This window comes from Hemiscyllium ocellatum, chromosome 17, assembly GCF_020745735.1.
Source record: "Hemiscyllium ocellatum isolate sHemOce1 chromosome 17, sHemOce1.pat.X.cur, whole genome shotgun sequence".
In the NCBI taxonomy this organism is placed as follows: Eukaryota; Metazoa; Chordata; class Chondrichthyes; order Orectolobiformes; family Hemiscylliidae; genus Hemiscyllium; species Hemiscyllium ocellatum.
In genome coordinates, this window is record NC_083417.1 from 49,722,025 (window position 1) to 49,735,904 (window position 13,880).

The window sequence follows — 13,880 nt, forward strand, 5'->3', positions numbered from 1 at the left end:
ACGGCTTCACATAGCTAATCCGATTAGGGTTGAATAAAGTCAGTCAATTTAATCCTCTGTCAAAGTCACTACTTAAACTCCGCATGTCGCTGGGCAGGGCATGAAAGGCGGGGCTTGGTCACAGGGTCGCTCTGCGCATGCTCGCAGTGGGGCGGAGCTACAGGGACGGCTCTGCGCATGCTCGTGGCGGGGCAGAGGCGTCGCTTTGGCCGTCCTGCGCATGCTCCGGGCTGAGCCGGGTGCAGTCGGCGGTGAAGTCGATCTTCTGTGCTATGTCGGGCTCTTGTGCCATGAATACCGGCAGGATCCGGTCCGTCAACAGGGTATTCCCGGTGCCCAGGCAGAACTCGCTCTTTCAGCCACCCATTATCAACCCGTTCATTTATCACGTCCACCTCAGCGTGACCGACAAACTCAAGGTACGCGAAGAATTGGGAGGCGACTGTGCGAGAGTGGGATAGCCGTTACTGGGCAACAGGGTCAGCACGGGGTGGATAGGTGAGGGTCAACCGGGTCCGAGTGATGGGTCAGCATGGGGTGAGGGGTCAACAGGGTCAGAGTGATGGGTCAGCATGGGGTGAGGGGTCAACAGGGTCAGAGTGATGGGTCAGCATGGGGTGAGGGATCAACAGGGTCAGAGTGATGGGTCAGCATGGGGTGAGGGATCAACAGGGTCAGAGTGATGGGTCAGCATGGGGTGAGGGGTCAACAGGGTCAGAGTGAGGGGTCAGCATGGGGTGGGTGGGGGGTCAACAGTGTTAGAGAGATGGGTCAGCATGGGGTGGATAGGTGGGGGTCAACAGGGTCCGAGTGAGGGGTCAGCATGGGGTGGGTGGGTGGGTGGTCAACAGGGTCAGAGAGATGGGTCAGCACGAGGAGGGTGGGTGGGGGGTCAATAGGGTCAGAGTGATGGGTCAGCACGTGGAGGGTGGGTGTGGGGGTCACTGGGGTCAGAGTGATGGGTCAACACTGGGTGGGGGTCACCAGGGTGAGAGTGATGGGTCAACACTGGGTGGGGGTCACCAGGGTGAGAGTGGTGGGTCAACACTGGGTGGGGATCACCAGGGTGAGAGTGGTGGGTCAACACTGGGTGGGGATCACCAGGGTGAGAGTGGTGGGTCAACACTGGGTGGGGATCACCAGGGTGAGAGTGGTGGGTCAACACTGGGTGGGGATCACCAGGGTGAGAGTGGTGGGTCAACACTGGGTGGGGGTCACCAGGGTGAGAGTGGTGGGTCAACACTGGGTGGGTGGGGGTCACCAGGGTGAGAGTGGTGGGTCAACACTGGGTGGGTGGGGGAGAGTCCATAGGGTCAGAGTGAGAAGTCAGCACAAGGTGAGTGGGGGTCAACCGGGTCAGAGTGAGGTGTCAGCACAGAGTGGGGGGGGGGGGCTCAACAGGGTCAGTGAGGGGTCAGCACTGGGAGAGTCAACAGGGTCAGAGTGAGGGGGTAAAAACAATGACTGCAGATGCTGGAAACCAGATTCTGGATCAGTGGTGCTGGAAGAGCACAGCAGTTCAGGAAGCATCCAACGAGCAGCGAAATCGACGTTTCGGGCAAAAGCCCTTCATCAGGAATAAAGCTAGTGAGCTGGAAGCATGGAGAGATAAGCTAGAGGAGGGTGGGGTGGGGAGAGAGTAGCATAGAGTATAGTGGGGGAGGAGATGAAGGTGATAGGTTAGGGAGGAGAGGGTGGAGTGGATAGGTGGAAAAGATGATAGGCAGATCGGACAATTCCGGACAAGTCATGGGGACAGTGCTGAACTGGAAGTTTGAAACTAGGATGAGGTGGGGGAAGGGGAAATGAAGAAACTGTTGAAGTCCACATTGATGCCCTGGGGTTGAAGTGTTCAGAGGCGGAAGATGAGGCGTTCTTCCTCCAGGCGTCTGGTGGTGAGAGAGCAGCAGTGAAGGAGGCCCAGGACCTCCATGTCCTCGGCAGAGTGGGAGGGGGAGTTGAAATGTTGGGCCACGGGGCGGTGTGGTTGATTGGTGCGGGTATCTCGGAGACGTTCCCTAAAGCGCTCTACTAGGAGGCGTCCCGTCTCCCCAATGTAGAGGAGACCGCATCGGGAGCAACGGATACAATAAATGATATTAGTGGATGTGCAGGTAAAACTTTGATGGATGTGGAAGGCTCCTTTAGGGCCTTGGATAGAGGTGAGGGAGGAGGTATGGGCGCAGGTTTTACAGTTTCTGCGGTGGCAGGGGAAAGTGCCAGGATGGGAGGGTGGGTCGTAGGGGGGGCGTGGACCTGACCAGGTAGTCACGGAGGGAATGGTCTTTGCGGAAGGCGGAAAGGGGTGGGGAGGGAATTATATCCCTGGTGGTGGGGTCTTTTTGGAAGTGGTGGAAATGTCGGCGGATGATTTGGTTTATGCGAAGGTTGGTAGGGTGGAAGGTGAGCATTGGAAGCGTTCTGTCCTTGTTACGGTTGGAGGGGTGTGGTCTGAGGGCAGAGGTGCGGAATGTGGACGAGATGTGTTGGAGGGCACCTTTAACCACGTGGGATGAAAATTGCAGATACGGCGGAGGCGGAGGAATTGGGAATACGGGATGGCATTTTTGCAAGAGATAGGGTGGGAAGAGGTGTAATCCAGGTAGCTGTGGGAGTCGGTGGGTTTGTAAAAAAAAAAGTCACTGTCAACTCGGTCATCATTAATGGAGATGGAGAGGTCCAGGAAGGGGAGGGAGGTGTCAGAGATGGTCCAGGTAAATTTAAGGTCAGGGTGGAATGGGTTGGTGAAGTTGATGAATTGCTCAACCTCCTCGCGGGAGCACGAGGTGGCGCCAATGTAGTCATCAGTGTAGCGGAGGAAGAGGTGGGGAGTGGTGCTGGTGTAATTACGGACGATCAACTGTTCTACGTAGCCAACAAACATAGCTGGGGCCCATACGTCTGCCCATGGCTACCCCTTTGGTCTGGAGGAAGTGGGAGGATTCAAATAAGAAATTATTAAGGGCGAGGACCAGTTCGGCCAAACGAATGAGAGTGTCGGTGGAAGGGTACTGTTGGGACGTCTGGAGAGGAAAAAACGGGGGGCTTGGAGGCCCTGGTCATGGCGGATGGAGGTGTCGAGGGATTGGATATTCATGGTGAAGATGAGGCATTGTGGGCTGGGGAAATGGAAGTCTTGGAGGAGGTGGAGGGTGTGGGTGGTGTCTCGAACGTATGTTGGGAGTTCCTGGACTAGGGGGGATAGGACAGTGTCAAGATAGGTAGAGATGAGTTCAGTGGGGCAGGAGCATTCTGAGACAATGGGTCGGCCAGGGTGGTCAGGCTTGTGGATCTTGGGAAGGAGGTAGAACCGGGCAGTGCGGGGTTCCCGGACTATGAGGTTGGAAGCTGTGGGTGGGAGATCTCCTGAGGTGATGAGGTTCTGTATGGTCTGGGAGATGATGGTTGGTGATGGGGGTGGGGTCATGGTCTAGGAGGCAGTAGGAAGAGGTGTCCTTGAGCTGGTGTTTAGCTTCAGCGGTGTAGAGGTCATGCGCCAGACTACCACTGCACCCCCTTTATCCGCTGGCTTAATGGTGAGGTTGGGATTGGAGCAGAGGGATTGGAGGGCTGCGCGTTGTGAGGGTGAGAGGTTAGAGTGGGGGAGGGTGGGTAGACAGGTTGAGGCGGTTAATGTCCCGGCCTCAGTTGGAAATGAAGAGGTCGAGGGCAGGTAATAGGCCAGCGCGGGGTATCCAGGTGGATGCAGTGTGTTGGAGGTGGGCGAAGGGGTCCTTGGAAGGTGGGCGGGAATCCTGGTTGTGAAAGTAAGCTCGGAGTCGGAGGCGACGCAAGAATTGTTCGATGTCGCGGAGTGTATTAAATTCATTGATGCGTGGACGGAGGGGGATGAAGGTGAGTCCTTTGCTGAGGACTGATCGTTCGTCCTCAGTGAGGGAGAGGTCTGGAGGGATGGTGAAAACTTGGCAGGGCTGGGAGCTGGGATCTGGTGTGGGTGTGGAGCTGGGAGTGGGGTCGGAGCCAGTACCTGGAGTGGGTGTGATGATGGGGGGAATGGGGGTGGAGTCATGAGCAGGGGTAATGTGCCCCTCAGGGTTCTGGGGGGTGGGGATAGTGACAGTGGGGTCTGTGGGGGGCATGTCAGCAGACTGCAGGTGAGTGGCGCTGGTGGGGGCGGAAGTGGTGGGTCAACAGGGTCAGATTGAGGAATCCGTGCTGGGAGGATTCCAACAGGGTCAGAGTGAGTGGTCAACACAGGATGGGTGGGGATCAACAGGGTCAGATTGAGGGGGTCGACACTAGGAAGTCAACGGTCAGAGTGAGGGGTCAGCACAGGGTGGTGGTCAACAGGGTCAGAATGAAGGGTCGGCACTTGGGTCAACGGTCAGAGTGAGGGGTCAACACATGGGGAGTCAACAAGGTCAAAGTGAGGGATCATCAGGGTCAGTGAGGGTTTGATATTGAAGGAGGGGGTCAACAGAGTCAGATTGAGGGGTTGGCACTGGGGGTTGAATAGGGTAAGACTGAGGGGTTGGTATTGAGGGTAGTCCAAGAGGGTCAGAGTGAGGGGTTAGCACTTTGTGTCGGGGGGAGGGGGGGGTCAAAAGATGTGGAGATGCTAGTGTTGGACTGGGGTGAACAAAGTTTAAAAATCACAATGCCAGATTATAGTCCAACAGGTTTATTGGGAAGTACTAGTTTTCAGAGCACTGTTCCATAAGGTAAATGGTGGGGCAGGATCATAAAGCACAGAATTTAGAGCAAAACATTAGTGTGATGCAATTAAATAGATATATTCAACGAACCTAGATTGCTGTTAAGATTTTTATCTTTTAGAATGTGTTGCAAGTTCTGGTTCATTTAATATGTAAATTCCAGAACTACTTTTAAGTCACATTCTCAAGATAACTTTATTTTAAAAAGTGGCATCTCAGCTAAGACAATGCATTAAAGTTGTGAGGTTAGAGTCTGTCTATATCCCAATCTTGAGTCAGACTGGTTTTATTTCCAATGTAGGAATTTATAAAATGTGTTATGGATTGACTGCCTGCAGGTTGTGTTTTTTGAGCAAATATAGAATGTACAGTAGTCCCCCTGTACCTTTGGGGGATCCGTTCTAAGACCTACCGAAGAAGCCCGAAACTATGGATAGTAGTGAGTCCATTCATTTAAATGAGAAATTTACCTCCCTAGTGGCCCCCAGTCCATGGTTCTGGAGCATTCGGGCTGCAGTAACTGGATCTGCAGATACGACAGTCCCCCTGTATCTGTAAATACAATTCTGAAATTCCAAATTCACCCCATAGACTTTGTGTGTTTGTGTGTGTATGTCGGTGCAAGTGAGGGAGAAAGAGCATGAGTGTGTGTGCATGCTTGGAGTCTGTGTGTGAATGTGATGGAGTATAATCCTGAGAGGGTGTGGGAGTGAGTGTGGGGGAATGTACGTGTGTCTGGAGAGATCATGTGTATGAGAGAGGGTCTGCGTGAGAGTATGTAAATGTGTTTATAGTGTAGTGGGGTCACCTGTAGTGTGACATGAAGTCGAAGTCCCAGTTGAGGCCATCCTCATGGGTACCACACTCTCTCCCCCACACACCCTTTTTCAAGCACTTGCACATGCAAACACACACTCTCATAAGCACTCTCACTCACGTGCACATGAGCTCTTTCACTTGCGTGTGGTGCACACACCCAAGTCTATGGGGTGAATTTGCATTTGCCAAATTATCTTTGCAGATGCATTCTATTTTTGCTCGAAAAGAACACAACCTGTAAATAGAGTATGGTTGACACTATGCCTAAATTCAGGAGGAAGGGCAAATGATGGTTAGCTAAGTGTGGAGTCAGGGATGTAGGGGGTCATCAGAGGTTAGGATTTGCCTTTGCCGAATTATCTTTGCAGATGCATTCTGTTTTTGCTCAAAAAGAACACAACCTGTAGGCAGTCAATCCATATAACATTTTATAAATTCCTACTTTGGAAATAGAACCAGTCTGACTCAAGATTGGGATACAGACAAACTCTGACCTCACACCTGTAATACATTGTCTTAACTTTATTTTTAAAAGTGGTATCTCAGCTATCTCGAGAATGTGACTTGAAGAATTTCTGGGATTTACATATAATGAACCAAAACCTGCAACCATTCTAACAGATGAAAGACTTAACAGTAATCTAGGTTTGTTTGGTATATCATTTTAACTGCATGACCCTGTGATCTTTTGCTATAAATTGTCTTATGATCCTGCCCCACTAATTATCTGACAAAGGAGCAGCGCTCTGAAAGGTAGTACTTCCAAATAAATCTGTTGCAGTATAATCTGGTGATGTGATTTTCAACAGGATCGTCAGAGTGAGGGGTCAGCACTGAATGGAGTCAATGGGGTCAAAGTGAGGGGTCAGCAATGATGAGGGTCAGTGAGGGATTAGCACTGAAGAGTCAGCAGGGTCAGAGTGAGGGATTAGCACTCGTGGACAACAATGGTCGGAATGCAGTGTTAACATTGAGATGCCAGCAGGGTAAGTTTATAAAAATTGCACTTAATTGTACTGGTGTTCAATAAGGTGCATGGTGAGTGTGTGGGCAACATCTTTATTATGCATAGGTAATGAGATCAGGAGAAAGTATGGCCAATACTGTGTAGTCAGTATAGTATATGAATATTGTAAATAGAGGATTTAGTATGGTTGACACTATGCCTAAATTCAGGAGGAAGGGCAAATGATGGTTGGCTAAGTGTGGAGTCAGGGATGTAGGGGGTCATCAGAGATTAGGATTTGCCTTTGCTATGGTCATCATTTGTTTTTGTATCTCTTTGTCTATATGCAGTTCTGTAGTTTGTGGGGCTCAGTTCTTTGTCTTATTGGGTGAGTTAACTTTACCCTGAGTGCAGTACTTAAAAATTGAAGATTGATTTATTACCTTTTTTAATGGAAATTATTTTTCTGCTATTACTGCAATTAGTTGACAATCATTTAACTTACTTTGTGTCTTTAGGTAGCTGTGGCTAGCATCACCCTTGTACCTCTGCGTCTTCTCTGTATTTTCTTTGTTGCCCTCGTCGCTTGGCCGTGTGCACTTTTAGGACGGGTGTGCTGCCCAGTATGTGCAAATTCAGACCCAATTCCAAACTGGAAACGGTAAGTTCTGGTCATTTTTGGTTAGAAATAGATATTCACTGTCAAGACAGGATAGCAATCGTTATCTCACTGGAGGATGTCCTTAAGTCGTATCTCTCTTCCATATCAAGAAGCTGACACGAGTTGGCCGGATGCTATATGCAGTTTGCAGTCCCTTGTATCTGAAGTGTAGATGGGAAATAGTGTTAAGATAAAAGATCAGCCATGACTATATAGAATGGAGCAGGCTCAAGAGGTTTGTGGTCTACTCCAGTTCTTGTTTCTTGAGCCTCGTTTGTATCCAGTGTGTGATAATAACTGAACTCTGCATGTTCTTCTAACATATGGCATCTAATCAAAGTTTGCTTAGTGGTTTGTTAATCTCTGGCCACTTTTCATTTCAGGCTGTTGTCACATGATATGGTTGCAGAGCTCATCCCTGAGGGATCACACAACTTGTGCTTTCTTTGGGACATAAAGCACTGTTGCATTTGTTTTTCAAGTTAATCTGTCACCAAACCTGTATTGGCACTAATGGAAACAAAATGCAAGGGGCTTTTGTGGTGTAATCATCTTGTCCCCATTGGGCCAGAAGGTCTAGGTTCAAGTCCCAACTCCCGTTGAGATGTGTCATAATATGTACACACGGTTAATTTAAGAAAATGCACTGTCACCCAGATACTTCTAGTATATATATTTTGTTGTCTCATTTTCTGAAGGGAGTATTTTACATTGGCAATGGCAGCAGGATTTCAGTGTCTCTTGCGAATAAATATTTTTCCTCACCATCTAAATGGAAAATGTCAGTAAATTGTGTGTCAGAGTGGAACCTGTAAACAATCAATGTGTGACTTAGATAGGATAAACATTGAAAGAACAGGAAAGAACTGATTTCAGATGATCTTTTCAAATAAATTAAAATATGATATGGTTGATATCTATTTGTTTACTTGCTGCAAATTTTTGATTTCTGTAAATTCATCTAGCTAATGTAGCTATTGAGCTCAGATTATTCACTTTGTCAGTAAACCTTGTCCCAGTCAGCCATGCTAGGGTGATAAGTTGTGCACTGATTTACATTGCCAATTGTGTTTTTATGTCCCATTCTATTTTTACTTCTGTAGAGGTTGAACTCAAGTTGTTTTTGTAGAGCTTTTGTTTGCAATTTTAGGGAATTTGAGGTAAGATCTAGGATACTGAGAAATGTCAACATCAATTGTAAACTAGTCTACAATATGTCGAGAGCACAGAGTGGCTTTCTCTGCCACTTTATTTTCTCATTTTTAGAGAACAAGCTCTTCCCTTTTAGCTGTTGCCCATTTCTTGCAATTTATGCATCAACAGGAAGTTAAGTTCTGATGTAATCATTTTGCCTAATTTTGGATTTCCCATATCTAGTCTTCTAATTTCACAATGGAGAAAGTGAATTTTACATTTTTGTAATTGCTGACATCGCTTGTAAAGATGAAGGTGGTGTGGGATGGGCAATGACAGTAGTCCTGAATGTGGTTATAGATAATTCTCCTCTTTCATATCACCTGATTTCATTTATGCTTTGTAACTTCACAGCTAAATTGTTGTCAGCATATTTCAGCAAGTGTCTATTAAAGATTTATTGCTAATAATTTTTCTGATTTTTGTTGTAACCTGAAGTAAATAATTTTCCATTTCTTTGTTCCCCTCAACATCTCCCACTCACCCACACTTGTACCCACCCATCTACATCTGAATGAGCCTGCACCCCTAAACCTTACGTATGTGTGGATATTTTCTAATTAACCTGGTCAGAGATGTTATGATGCACCTCTGGAGCAGGCGAGACTGATACTTGACCTCCTGACTCAGTGGTAGTAGTAGCACTGCCATTGTGCTATAAGAGCTCTTCCTATGTATGCATATTAATGCTCTGTCTCAATTGGGTATTTCAATAAATTAAATCTTGGACAATACCAAGCAACCTTTTAGTCCTACAAGGAATAATAGATTGCATAAAACCAAAAGGGCTGTAGATGCTGGAAATCAGAAATGAAAGCAGAAACTGCTGGGAAAACTCAGCAGGTCTGGCAGAGAGAAAGCAGATTTACTGTTTTGGGTCTAGTGACCCTTCAGAAATAATTATACCTAGGAAAAGGTACATTGCACAGATACTGCCGTAATAGATTGCATGTTGTTTAGACTTACAAATTGGATTTGAATAATTGTCAACATCCTTGTATATAAAGCTGCAGTTCCAAACAAAATCACTTTTTAAATGGTTTTACCCCATAATGCATTTTGGTGTATGAAGACTGTACATGAGCTAACTTGTTAATTCTTGAATAAGATTTCCAATATAAATGAGTGTTTTCTTCCATGTTTATTCCATCCCTCCCACTGACCCTTCAAGCTTTTGCTAAAAACTGCAAATGAAAACTTTATCAGTATAAGGAGTAATTTGCTTTGCCTGAGGCCATAATGGAGCATGAGTGTAATATAATTTTGCTGTGATTAACTTAATTTGACTGTGAAAAAGCATGTAGCCATTGACAAGTACAATCACATTGTTACAACATTTCTTATACACCACAATAGAAACATAAGTAATCTGTAGCATAATCATTGTAACAGCAGGAAAGTAGTATAATAGGCAGGTTCACATGCCTGCTAGAATATAATAAACATAGTCTCTTTGCACCAGGATGTCCAGCAAAATCCTGCACACTTGCTGCAGCAGAGGCACATAGACAAGAATGCCACTAATAACATTACATAACACATTTATTGGATTTGATTCATCAAAATATTTTGGGTGAAACAGCAACTATTTAGTTTCAAGCAAACTTGTAAAAATGCAGTTCAGTTTTTAGTTACAATAAATTTAAATCTGATAGTCACAAAGGCAATATTAGTGTCGACAGCCGAAAACCTTAGTAAATCAAGTAGATTTTAAGGAGCATTAAAGGAAGGAGGTGATGTAGAGAATTGGAGAGATGTCGAAAGGGAGCTTAGAATCCAAGTAGTCCAAAGTAGGGCCACCAGCTATAGAACAATTAAATCAGGAGGATGTTGGAAACCAAAAATCTGATGAGAGCAGATATCCTGGAGCGTTATTAGTTTGTTGGCGATAAGGAAATAGGGAAGGCAAGGTCATGGAATCAAGCTGTCCCTTGAACAGGAAGCAGTGTTGGCCAGCAAGCACTCTTTTTTTTGATGCCAGGTAAGCTTTGATTCCAGTTATTTTCAGAATGAGCGTGTTGGTTTCAGTTCGTTTTATAGAATGAACTGAAACCAATATGTTCATTCTAAAGGATGAGAGACTTAAACAATCCAGGTCTTTTTCAATGTATAATTTCAGTTGCATAACACTAAACTTTTGCTATAAATTCTGTCTTATGATCTTTTACTCTACAACCACCTGATGAAGGAGCAGTTCTCTGAAATCTAGTGCTTCCAATTAAACCTGTTGGACTATAACCTGGTGTTGTGTGATTTTTAACTTTATTATTTTAAGAAGTCATGTTCTAATGGACACTATTAAGGTTCATGGTGATTTTTATGGTCTGATGGGAATTTTTGATTGGCTAGATGTGGATCAGAGCAGATTATGAAATGCCAGGTGAAATTTATTAATTTAACCCTCAAGAAATTGATGCATCGAAAATTATGAATAATTGTTAATGCAAAGATTAAAGGATGGTAGTATAAAAGGATGATAATGTTGTAAATTGTAGTACAATGTTTTAGAGTTGAAGCATTTGTTTCAGAAGTACTCCACTGTGAATGCAGCATCACCAGTCAGCCTACTTTTTTCAGTAACTTTTTGATTTGTAATATACTTTTTAGTTTCACTGATTTCTATATTTTGTCTGTTCTAAAATTGCTGTACAAATTCTGGATTGCTTTATGTTGGTATGTAATTTTGGAATCGTCCAAGAGATTTTATCAGGGCTTTTGATCTGCTATGCATCTGTTTTCTTGCTAAGTATTCATTACTTTTTAAGTTGAATTCATTAACTCAAACTAAAATCATTTTATTGGAATAATCTCTCATAGCATTTCTTCAAGCTGTTGCAAACATGTCAAATTTAAGGAGGCAGTTTCAGGATTTTAGGAATGTGACTACGTTATCTTTTTTGAGAGTCTGATGTATGATTGTTTGTCCAATAGTATTCCTGGAATTTAATAAAAAATGTTTTTGTCTAATTTAGTGAATTTGAATTTTATTGGAAAGAAATTATCAAATCATATCAAGCATTCCTTTAAAAACACAGATCCCCTCAGGCTTCTGCTGAAAGAAGTGTAGTTCAATACTAATCCACGAGTTGCACCAGATGGCTACAGAATTAATCTGTTAAGCATATTCATTGCATTAAAATGACGGACGGGCAGATTTTATTTAGCTGTGTCTACATAATTTGATTATTTATTGCCTTGACCAATCATTGGTCGCTCTTTTCATCCACACTCCTATTTAATTAACTTTACCTTTAAGATACACTGCCAATCTTCTGGAACAATGTGGTGGGCAACGTTTAGCAATGGCACCATATATCTATGCGGCATGTCTAACAAAGCAAAATGGCCCAAAGCACATCGGGGGCATTGTAAAACAAAAAAATAGACAGCGAGTGGGTGGCCAGAAATCAGGTCAAAGAGTCAGGTTTTGAAGTGAGGGACAACATTTCTCGTAAGGGGATGTATCAACCATCATTAGCCAAAGAAGTTAAACATTGAATGGTTTCCTTTCAATTCAATTCTATGTTCCAAAGAGTAACTTTAAACCAAAAGACTAGTAATGTTTGACAAAAAAAATTAAAATTTGAAAAGAATGAGGGAGAAACTGCACTTTGAGAATACCAGCAAATAACATCAAAACATTTAGGGTGTAGGTTTGCTTGCTGAGCTGTAGATTTGATATCCAGACGTTTCATTACCTGGCTAGGTAACATCAGTGGTGACCTCCAAGTGAAGCGAAGCTGTTGTCTCCTGCTTTCTATTTATATCTTTCTCCTGGATTGGGTTCCTGGGGTTTGTGGTGAAGCAGGTGACAACAGCTTTGCTTCACTTGGAGGTCACCACTGATGATGCTACCTAGCCAGGTAATGAAACATCTGGATGTCAAACCTACAGCTCAGCGAGCAATCCTACACCCTAAATCTCAATCTGAGCTACAAACCTTCACAAACTTTGCAAAAACATCAAAACAGACAGTAAGAGCTTCTATCCTTACAGGGAACAGATGCTGACGCAAACATAGATCCCTTTGAGACTGCAAACTAAGGAAATAGTGGAGAGCTAGAGAATAGCAGAGATGGTGAATAGATATTTTACATTGTTCTTGACAGTAAAAGGCATCTAGATTAGAGTGATGCTTTAAAAGCACAGCAGGTCAGGCAGCTTCCGAGGAGCAGGAAAATCGACGTTTCGGTAAAAGCCATTCATCAGGAATATAGGCATGGAGCGTCCAGCGTGGAGAGATAAGTGGGAGGGGGATGGGGCTGGGGTGAAGGTAGCAAAGAATACAGTAGGTGGATGGGAGTGGGGGTGAAGGTGATAGGTCAGAGAGGAGGGTGGAGCGGGTAGTGGGAAGGAAAATTGGTGGGTAGGACAGGTCATGAGGATGGTGCTGAGCTGGAAGGTTGGAACTGGGTAAGGTGGGAGAGGGGAAATGAGGAAACTGGTAAAGTCCACATTGATGCCCTGGGATGAAGGGTTCCAAGGCAGAAGATGAGGTGTTCTTCCTCCAGGCATCAGGTGGTGAGGGAGTGGTGGTGGAGGCGGCGGCCCAGGTCCTGCATGTCCTCTGTACAGTGGGAGGGGATGTTGGGCCACGGGGCGGTGGGATTGATTGATGTGGGTGTCTTGGAAATGCTCCCTAAAGCGTTCTGCGAGAAGGTGTCCAATCTCCAGTGTAGAGGAGACCACACCAGGAGCAATGGATACAATAAATGACATTGGTGGATGTGCAGGTGAAACTTTGGATGTGGAAGGCTCCTTTGGGGCCTTGGATGGAGGAAAGGGGCGAAGTGTGGACGCAGGTTTTGCAATTCCTGCGGTGGCAGAGGATGGTGGGTTGTTGGGGGGCATGGTAGTCACGGAGGGAACGGTCTTTGCGGAAAGTGGAAATTGTTGGGATGGGAAATATATCTCTGATGGTGGGGTCTGTTTAGAGGTGGCGGAAATATTGGCGGATGATGAGGTTTATATGAAGGTTGATAGGGCGGAAGGTGAGGATTCAGAAGGGGTTCTGTCCTTGTTACGGTTGGAGGGGTGGGGTTTGAGTGCGGAGGTGCGAGATGTGGATGAGATGCGTCAGAAGGCAACTTGAACCACATGGGAGGAGAAATTGTGGTCTTTAAAGAAGGAGGCCATCTGGTGTGTTCTGTGGTGGAACTGGTCCTCCTGGGAGCAGATACGGGGGAGGTGGAGGAATCGGGAATACGGGATAGCATTTTTGCAGGAGGTAGGATGGGAGGTGATGTATTCCAGGTAACTGTGGGAGTCAGTGGGTTTGTTTTTAATAAAAAAAAGTCACTGTCAACTCAGTCATCATTGATGGAGATGGAGAGGTCCAGGAAGGGGAGGGAGGTGTCAGAGATCGTCCTGGTGAATATAAGGTCGGGATGGAATGTGTTGGTGAAGTTGATGAACTGCTCAGCCTCCTCGCGGGAGCACGAGGTGGCTCCTAGTAAAAGGCACCAGTAGCATTCTAAATATACAATGTAATAAAGATGCAAAATGTGGGAAAGAAATACAGGGCGATCATCGTATCTGCGGGTCCACTTCCCATGGTTTGTTACCCATGGTTTACTGTGGCCTG

General features: G+C 45.6%; 1 protein-coding gene across 1 annotated transcript in view; it reads left to right on the forward strand.

The window, feature by feature from the left end:
* Positions 1-234: 234 nt before the first annotated feature.
* The window catches only part of lpcat2 (lysophosphatidylcholine acyltransferase 2), a 69,975-nt gene continuing 56,329 nt past the window's right edge, over positions 235-13,880 (forward strand). Inside the window, exons 1-2 of the mRNA XM_060837730.1 lie at positions 235-419; positions 6,960-7,102. Coding sequence (XP_060693713.1) covers positions 273-419; positions 6,960-7,102 — 290 coding nt within the window. The 5' untranslated portion in view covers positions 235-272. The remainder of the gene's footprint in view (positions 420-6,959; positions 7,103-13,880) is intronic.